At 47.1% G+C, this 9380-nt stretch overlaps 1 protein-coding gene across 2 annotated transcripts in view; it reads left to right on the forward strand.

Annotated features, from left to right (window-relative positions):
- Positions 1 to 9343, forward strand: part of dip2cb (DIP2 acetate--CoA ligase C (putative) b) — a 35607-nt gene extending 26264 nt beyond the window's left edge. For both annotated transcript variants that reach the window (XM_086129674.1, XM_086129675.1), the window contains exons 19-37: positions 109 to 245; positions 896 to 1104; positions 1397 to 1511; positions 1631 to 1832; positions 2263 to 2363; positions 2489 to 2569; positions 2665 to 2788; positions 2873 to 2994; positions 3223 to 3334; positions 3415 to 3524; positions 3601 to 3731; positions 3811 to 3979; positions 4061 to 4231; positions 4881 to 4942; positions 5026 to 5083; positions 5819 to 5893; positions 6530 to 6704; positions 6839 to 6962; positions 7448 to 9343. In XM_086129674.1, coding sequence (XP_085985800.1) covers positions 109 to 245; positions 896 to 1104; positions 1397 to 1511; positions 1631 to 1832; positions 2263 to 2363; positions 2489 to 2569; positions 2665 to 2788; positions 2873 to 2994; positions 3223 to 3334; positions 3415 to 3524; positions 3601 to 3731; positions 3811 to 3979; positions 4061 to 4231; positions 4881 to 4942; positions 5026 to 5083; positions 5819 to 5893; positions 6530 to 6704; positions 6839 to 6962; positions 7448 to 7700 — 2531 coding nt within the window. In that variant the 3' untranslated portion in view covers positions 7701 to 9343. The remainder of the gene's footprint in view (positions 1 to 108; positions 246 to 895; positions 1105 to 1396; positions 1512 to 1630; positions 1833 to 2262; positions 2364 to 2488; positions 2570 to 2664; positions 2789 to 2872; positions 2995 to 3222; positions 3335 to 3414; positions 3525 to 3600; positions 3732 to 3810; positions 3980 to 4060; positions 4232 to 4880; positions 4943 to 5025; positions 5084 to 5818; positions 5894 to 6529; positions 6705 to 6838; positions 6963 to 7447) is intronic.
- The last annotated feature ends 37 nt before the right edge of the window (positions 9344 to 9380 follow it).

Consider the following 9380-nt stretch of genomic DNA (forward strand, 5'->3'; position numbering starts at 1 on the left):
AATAAATGTAGAAAGTCAAGGGGTTCCACCAAAGGTATTGTACCATGTAATGTTTTTTTTCTTTTTTTGGGGGGTTACCATCCACCACATCCTCCTTCCCATCCACAGCTGTGATGTGCGCGGTGAAGCTGGACGGCGTCCCACAGCTGTGTAAAACCGACGAGGTCGGCGAGTTGTGTGTGTGCACGGTCGCCACGGGGACATCCTACTACGGCCTCAGTGGAATGACTAAGAACACCTTTGAGGTTGGAAAAGGGACCTCCTTCTTTTCCTCATTCATCTTCTTTTTTGTCCTGGGTTGTGTATGGAAATTTTGTGTAGTGGACCTCGATAGTTCCTAAAATGTCCACTGAAAATCCCTTTCTGGTGTTTGGGAACGACTGAATGATTCCAAACTGAGCAGCTGCGTTCATCATTCTTGACTTGATTTAGTGGACTTAAATACTTCTGCAAAAAGTCCACTCAAAATGCCCACATATTGATTAAGGCGGTGTCAAAAGGTAGAAAAAATAGTGGGGAAAAAATGTTTTAGGGTGTAAGAAAAAGAAGAAAAAATTGTGGAAAATAAAAAAGCAAAAAAAACAAATTGAAAAATTGACATGAAAAAGTTATTGAAAAAGAGGAGGACATTTTTTTGTGGGAATGGTAGTTGTTCTTCACGAGGATAAATAATATCCAACCGATTAACTGGCCAGCCAATTTAGTCACCTGATACTGTATTAGCTCTTTTAAAATTGCCCCAAAAAATCAGTCAATTTTCGCCATGATTCATATGTATGCATTACATTACATCATACATTAGAATATTACTTTGCATCTCAAGCTAGGACACAGCCACAGTCTTCTTTCTTGTTATTGATGTTGGTCTTGGTAAAAGTGGGCGTACTGTCTGCAGGTGGTTCCCGTCACCAGCGCCGGCGCCGCCATCAGTGACTTTCCCTTCACCAGGACGGGGCTGCTGGGCTTTGTGGGCGCGTCCGGTCTGGTGTATGTGGCGGGCAAGACGGATGGCCTGATGGTGGTGGGGGGGCGGCACCACAACGCCGACGACATCGTCGCCACGGCGCTCGCCGTGGAGCCCATGAAGTTCGTCTACAGGGGACGGTGAGGAGGAATTTTTTTGCTCTGGCAAATATCATTCAGTACGGGAAGCATATCGATGCCATGTCAGAAAAGAAAAAAGAAAAAACGGTCGTCATGTTTTAACATGAACATTTCCACATTTGAACATACAGTAAGTGATCACATTCAAATGTGAAACCCGCTTGGTTTGGTGAGTGATGTGGGCGTCAGCGAGTGAGACCGTAGAGTTGTCGACTGAGAATGTTAGCTTGCAAGTAGCTAACCGTGAGCCAGTCTGCGTGCTTCCACTTGATTATCTGCGTGCGTGCGACAGGATAGCGGTGTTCTCCATCGAGGTCCTCCATGACGAGAGGATTGTGGTGGTAGCTGAGCAGCGGCCCGACTCCACAGAGGAGGACAGCTTCCAGTGGATGAGCCGCGTGCTGCAGGTACACATAACCACTCACATGCACGCACATTGATGCACAAATACAGACATGCGCACGCAGATAAACACACAAGACGCACACGCACACCCCCACCCAAACCCGATTTATGCCGTGTGCAGGCTATCGATGGGATCCACCAGGTGGGCGTGTACTGTCTGGTTCTGGTTGCGCCCAACACGCTCCCCAAGACTCCCCTGGGGGGCATCCACCTGTGCGAGACCAAGCAGCTCTTCCTGGAGGGGGCGCTGCACCCCTCCAACGTCCTCATGTGTCCGCACACTTGCGTCACCAACCTGCCCAAACCCAGACAGAAGCAACCAGGTGGGGGGGGGGGGGGGGACACACTCGTGATGGCGGACATCGGCATTACAAGGACGCCACTCATGTCTTGCACCTTGAAAGAAGCTCATTTGAGTATCGCTATTTCGGAAGCTGGTCGCACACACAGATTCAAGAGATTCAAGAACTTTTGACGAAACGCACAAATCTGATATGGGTCTTCAATTAGTTCAAACTACAAGTACACACTAAAACTTCACGTCATTAGTATACTACTCTGCTGCACTAGTAACTCAGTAGCTCAGTCCAGATAGTGGGCTTGTGTCACGCACTAGTAACCTCTTTCATGGCAAGATGAACTTTATTTCAACCACGATATGCTGCGAGACTTCAAAAATACAAACAATACTGTACAAAATGAATAGAAGTAGGATATAGTGTCAAATGGCCTGATGATCTTGATCGTCCGCAGAGATCGGCCCTGCGTCGGTAATGGTGGGAAATCTGGTGTCTGGGAAGAGGATCGCTCAGGCCAGCGGAAGAGACCTTACTCAGGTCGAGGACAACCACCAGGTGGCGACACCTAACACTCCATTTGCTACATGTCCCAATACTTTTGTCTGTGGCCCGACTGATCGGTTGGCCGATTGATTGTTTGGACCCCACATTTGTCCATAGCATGTCGTTGTCTGTTTCAGTTCCTGTTCCTGTCTGAGGTGTTACAATGGCGAGCCCAGAGCACACCGGAACATGTACTGTACACGCTACTCAATGCACGGGTTAGTATACAGTATATATACACACACACACGCACACACAAATTCAATCAGATCCGTCATTCATGGTGCGTGCGCGTGTATGCGACCTCCCCCAGGGAACGACGGCCAGCTCAGTGACGTGCTTGCAGCTCCACAAGAAGGCTGAGAAGGTGGCGGCCATGTTGGCCGAACGCAGCCACCTTCAGGACGGCGATCACGTCGCACTGCTCTACCCTCCAGGTAAACACAAACACTCACACACGCACACACACACACTCCGAAGTGGACTGTTGCCATGACGTCACTTCCCGTTTGCATTTCCAGGTATGGAGCTGATCGTGTCGTTTTACGGGTGCTTGTACGCCGGTTGCGTTCCCGTCACCGTGCGTCCGCCTCACCCGCACAATATTGCCACAACGTTGCCCACCGTCAAGATGATCGTCGAGGTAATTTCACACAGGCTCATTGCTAAATCGTAAACGTGCTCTGTGTTGCTAAACATGCTAACTCGTTTTATACTGTACATACACATATACTAGCTACCTTTGTGGAAATTAACTTCTTTTTAGAGTATTCCCAAAAAGGCGACCAACGCACAGAGCACAAAGAGCAGCAATGCAATTTTCCGCCTGTTGCGTTGCGTGCGTGCGTGTAAAATGTGTTGTGCGTTGCAGGTGAGTCGTTCGGTGTGCATCTTGACCACTCAGGTCATTTCAAAGCTGCTCAAGTCCAAAGAGGCCTCGGCTGCCGTGGACATGCGCACGTGGCCGCCCGTCCTGGACACAGGTACACGCTAACGCAAAACATGCTAGATGCACATTGATGGGAAAACATCATGACGCTTTTGGCGTGCGTTTGTGTTTCAGATGATTTGCCGAAGAAGAAAGCTCCTCTGCTTTACAAACCCTCCAATCCTGACACGCTGGCCTACCTGGACTTTAGCGTGTCCACCACCGGCATGCTAGCTGGCGTCAAGGTATGCAAAGCACACGCATGTAGACACACGTACAGGTCACAAACGCTCCGTCGACAACGTGCACACGTGTGTTCAGATGTCTCACGCCGCCACCAGTGCCTTGTGTCGCTCCATCAAGCTTCAGTGCGAGCTGTACCCGTCCAGAGAGGTGGCCATCTGCCTCGACCCGTACTGCGGCCTGGGCTTCGTCCTTTGGTGCCTTTGCAGGTTTGTGCGTGTGTGTTTTATGTCATGTGAATGTGATGTGGAGGTGGCGCGCTCCTAACCGCGTGGCGTGTGCCTGCAGCGTGTACTCGGGCCACCAGTCCATTCTGATCCCGCCGTGCGAGCTGGAGAGCAACGCCTCCTTGTGGCTTTGGGCCGTCAGCCACCACAAAGTACGAGACACCTTCTGCTCATACAGCGTCATGGACGTCAGCACCAGAGGACTCGCCATGCAGACGGACGCTCTCAAGGTGATCAAGGCGCCGGCGACCCGTCTTGGCGTCGTCCACCCGGCAAACGTGTGACCCGGCGCCGTGCGTCCTTTTTGTCAGAGCCGCGGTGTGGACTTGTCCCGCGTGAGGACGTGCGTGGTCGTGGCTGAGGAGCGACCTCGGACGTCGCTGACTCAGTCCTTCTCCAAACTCTTCAAGGACCTCGGCCTTCACTCCCGAGCCGTCAGCACCGCCTTCGGATGCCGGGTCAACATGGCCGTCTGTCTCCAGGTGAGTACCGCCGCGCTGTCGGTAACCATGGCTACGCTCATCGTCTTCTTCCTCCTTCACCGCTGAAGCCATTCACGTGTTTTTCTACACCATTAAACAATACAACGTTCTTCTCCTTCCACATTTCTTGATCGATTTTCACCATTCCAACATCAGGATTTCCAAAAATTCAATTTTGCCGCAAATGTTTCTGTTATCCCCAAATTCCGCATTCATTGCCAATGACGCATTCAAGAGTACACATTCACAGTCCGGTTTGAAATTCAAAATGTTCAGCTCAACTCGTTGATATCTACTTCCCCAAACCGCAGTGCGCAAGATCGCGCTATCGCAAACCAATACTTGCCTGAGCCCAGAACTCGCAGAGGCCGAGACAAAGACAGACAAAACAAATTTTAAAAAACCACGGGGGAGGTTGAACAGTGAACGATAATTCTCTAGTTGTAATTTTCTTTGAAATATATGTGTGAGCCTAAAAACAAAACGTCGACAACTCTGTCCAAGCACAACATGCAAAAATCTCAAATGTGATCCAACAGAGCAAAATCAGTCGGATGTCACACGGGTTGTTCCCGAGATAAAATCGATTTCATGTGCAGTTTATGTAATTTCTAGCAAGCCAAAACTGTGTGTGCAACGTTCTCTTCAGGGAACATCCAGTCCCGACCCGACCACCGTCTTTGTGGACATGAGGGCGCTGCGTCACGACCGGTGCGCTAACATCATCGAAGCTAATTCACAGATGCTAACATGCTGATTGAGAAGTTGTTAAATGTTGTTTTTTCTTGTTTCAGGGTGCGACTCGTCGAGAGAGGATCACCTCACAGTTTGCCCCTGATGGAGTCTGGGAAGGTGAGTGGAAATGGGTCACTTATTTATTGTTGTTGTTTTGTGTGTGTGTGGTGGTGGGGCGGGGGGGGGGGGTGTTCAACAGTCATCCACCTTCCCACTGGCAACAAGCTTCTTGGAGTCAACAATGAGATTTATTTATTTTAATCTAACCAAGTTGAGCTACAATAACACCTCAAGTGGGCCAAAGGCTGACAGCCGCCATCCCACGCTGCCTTGATGCTGTCATTCATACAAAAGGAGGCCCAAAAAAGTTACATGGTTGTGGTCCTTTTTTGTTGTTGTTGTAGGACACATGAAATATTCAAATTTTGCAAAATGCTGGATTTTTTTTTTTGTGTGTGACTGTGAGAATGAATGGTTGTTCGTCGATATGCGCCCTGCAACTAGCTGGCGAGCAGTTCAGGGAGCTCCCCCCTCTACTGCCCGAAGGGCAGCTGGGATAGGCTCCAGCACAACCCGCAAATTTCATTAGGATAAGCGGATGGATGCTGTCTTCCTGCCGTCATCATTAAAATTGGAAAAAATAAAGGCCTGCAGAATGTCACTTTGTATGTGGGAAAGTAATTTCACTAACACGTTTCACTTTTTGAAACAAATTATTCAAATGGACTTTCCCTTGATTGAAACGTTTTTTGGCACCCACACGTGTGCGTGCGTGTATACATACATACATACACTTCAAATGCGGTTGTATTTTTTTTTTGTGCCAACATTTTGCATTTCTTGCTTGCTCAGATCCTTCCCGGCGTTCGCATCATCATCGCCAACCCGGAGACCAAAGGACCAATGGGAGAGTCTCATCTGGGCGAGGTACCGGGTTTCCAACATACCCCCACTTTGCCAATTAGACTAAAATCCTTCTTTCTTCCCTCTTTGTGTGTGTGTGTATTAGGGCAGTGCGTAAATCGGAGGTCACTCGAATTAAGTAGCGAATTGGCCCTTAAAATGGAACGCTGACTGAGAATTTTGGAATTCAACTCCAATAGTCAGTCATCAGAGAGGAATGTTTGGATCCTCTCACATCTCCATATCCACGTGGGGAGCTTCCAGCCCAAAAGTAGCCGCGTGTGGCTGTATGAAAAATATTTCGCCGGCTAATGAGCATTCAGTCCAACTGTTAAATAGTCAGCCAATAAAGGCCAATTCGGCAGTGCACCAAGGCCTCACTGTTGGCCCCTCACGCTGTCCTAGCAACAAGCCAAAGGCAAACTTAGACACGGACCTCAGAGACGAACGAGCTTTGTGCTAGCTAAAACGAGGCTAGGCTAACACAAGAGTGATAGCTTCTTTGTTTTCCACTTTTGTTTCCCTTCTCCCCTCACTGTTGACAGTTATTTTATTTTGTTTTCATTCGGAGTCCTTAATCATTCCGAACGCTGCGATGACTGGACGGGCCGTGTTGGCGACCAGTCAATCATTCAACACGTCCCATCTGTTTTTGTTTAGATTTGGGTTCAGAGCGGCCACAACTCGAGCGGCTACGTGAGCGTGTACGGGGATGAAGCGCTGCGTTCCGATCACTTTGCATCCAGACTGAGCTTCGGAGACACGCACACCGAGTGGTCGCGGACGGGTTACCTGGGCTTCCTGCGCAGAACGCGACTGACCGACGCCAACGGAGGTCAGTGGCGCTGGCGGTTGTGTTTTTGGGCTTTGGGCATCCAATCACCACTTCCCAAACCATGTGAGAATGTTTGTGGAGAGTGTGACCTTTAAACCTTTTGTGTGCACGGCCGTTCGCCCGCCCGTCTGCAGAGCGCCACGATGCGCTCTACGTGGTGGGCGCCTTGGAGGAGGCCATGGAGCTGCGGGGGATGCGTTACCACCCCGTCGACATCGAGACCTCCGTCGTCAGGACGCACAAGAGCATCACACAGTGGTCAGCAGCAAAATTACAATCTGAAAAAATATTTTATTGCTTTATTGGTAACCTGCATTTTTTTAAAATGAAAAACTGGAAATTCTCCTCAAATGTGGATTTTAAAATAATTGTATATAAATCGAAAATTATTTATTAGATGCTTTTAAAGACATGACCCTTTCCAGTGATATAAAAAAAATGAAAACATGCTATTTCATTTGAATATTTTGTATCTGATGATTAACAATACAACCTCATTAAAAAAAAACATTCTTCAAATTCTTGTTAATTTTCCTTTTAAAATGTGTTTCTCTAGAAAAGTACGGCGTTGTGTTCAATTATTTTCCAGAAAAAAAAAATCTGGCAAAAGAATCGAACTATCCTCAAAATTTCTACTTTGTCACCGTTTCATCTTTGAGTGACTTCATTCTTCATTTGTGACCCTTATAAGACTTCATTTTTATCTAACAAGACCTTTTGTTTCTTCCGGTGCTTGTTCCCAGCGCGGTGTTCACTTGGAGCAACCTGCTGGTGGCGGTGGTGGAGCTGGCGGCGTCGGAGCAGGAGGCGCTAGACCTGGTCCCGCTGGTGACCAACGCAGTCCTGGAGGAGCACTACCTGATCGTGGGCGTGGTCGTGGTCGCCGACGTGGGCGTGGTCCCCATCAACTCGCGCGGCGAGAAGCAGCGCATGCACCTGCGCGACGGATTCCTGGCCGACCAGCTTGACCCCGTCTACGTGGCTTACAACATGTAGCTGAACCCGGTGCCTGATGGTTCGCCAACCCCCCCTGCGTCGACCATACGCAGACATGCTCAAACGCACCAAAAGACACGTTTGAAAGTATTTCATAGCACTGGTTTTGTGCAATGGGAAGCTTGCATATAACATCGTTCTGAAGGCTTGAAGTTGACTTGCTCGCTCACGCAGTTTTTGAAAAAAAAAAAATGGCTTCAAGCAATCCATTTGTAAGTACGGTTAATTCACTTTTAAAGAGGAGACAACGTGATTCGCATCGTTCAAATACGTATTCAACCAATTTGCCACCGTTTTGGGGAACCAATCCTCTACTACTTATTTGCATTGTTGATTAACCCAAACCCCCACCTATGCCCCTCGCCTCAAAAACTTTTTTCCCCCAAAAAATTCAACCTCCATTTTTTTTAAAATATTCATTTCAAAATATTTTTAGAAAAAAATAACGAAGCAAAGGGATTGGGTGACAACAACGCATATGAGGAAAACAACGAATGGTCCCCAAAAATCCCTCGCATCAGCAAACCCGCGAATGACGAGCAGTGAGCATGCGACCCCGCCCGCATGCCACCTCAGACATCCTGAAGTTGACTTTAAACTGATCAAACTTTGTCCATTCAAACACCAAAATGTTCAACCAAACCCACATGAAGTGTGTGAGCTTCATGTGAGAATATAATGGGAAACGCCATAGATCGGCTAACAGAATTAACCGATTTTGTCTTGATTCTCAAATTTCTCAACTGCTACTTGAACACAAACGGAGCAGCAATGCATACAAACAGCGATACGACAACAGTCATAGGAAGATATTCTCTCTGCAACGTAAGAACGATTGCTGGAGCTTAGTTGAGGACCTTCTCTACTTACAAAAAACAAAACAATGGCCGTTTTTGTGGCCTCAGGAACGAAGAAGCGCCAGATGGAACACCAGAAGCCCCAAATGGAGTCGTGGCAGTGGCACGGCCTGGGGGGAGTCAGTCGAGTAAGTTTGAAACGTTTTGCCGTTGCAACACAAACCAAAGAAACAAACTGGTGAATGACATTTTGTAATCTTTTGAGATGAATCCTTCCCAGTTGCATCTTCAGGTACTATTCAGCCAATTTATTATTTTTTTTGCATTTCGACAAGCCACACGCATATGTGTAATTATGTACAAAAAAAAGTGATTTAATTTATTTTGTCTCTCAGCAGTCAGGCGACAAAGATGTCTGAGAGTTTAAATATTTGCTCCTAAAAAGGAAAAAAAAAAGCTTTGTTTTGAAGTCTGATGGTGGAAATATTTTTTAACCACTCCGTCCTTTGTCATGTGCGAACGTCAAAAAATGTTCGGCAAAGCCAAGTCAATTCCTCCAAGACTTTTATGCCAAAGTTTTTACTTTCATGCAAATATGTTTTTGTGGTGGTGGTGGGAAAGAAAAAGAAAAAAGAGAGCACTTTGCTGACAAGTTGTTTATTTGACATTTTTACAATTTTTTTATGCTTTTGAGTTTTGATGTCAATAAATGTTTCAAGTGTTGCCTTTAAGTGTTTTGTGCACATTTATGGGAGAAAACATTTTTTTGTTTGTTTTTGAGGAAATGTAACTTTTTGCTTAGAACACAAACCTTTATCCCTGTCAATTAAATTTTTTTTTAATTGCTATGTTGTATGTGGACCATCAATTATTCTCAGAAATT

This window comes from Hippocampus guttulatus, chromosome 14, assembly GCF_054856545.1.
Source record: "Hippocampus guttulatus isolate MCC_2025c chromosome 14, RoL_Hgut_1.0, whole genome shotgun sequence".
NCBI classification, from domain to species: domain Eukaryota; kingdom Metazoa; phylum Chordata; class Actinopteri; order Syngnathiformes; family Syngnathidae; genus Hippocampus; species Hippocampus guttulatus.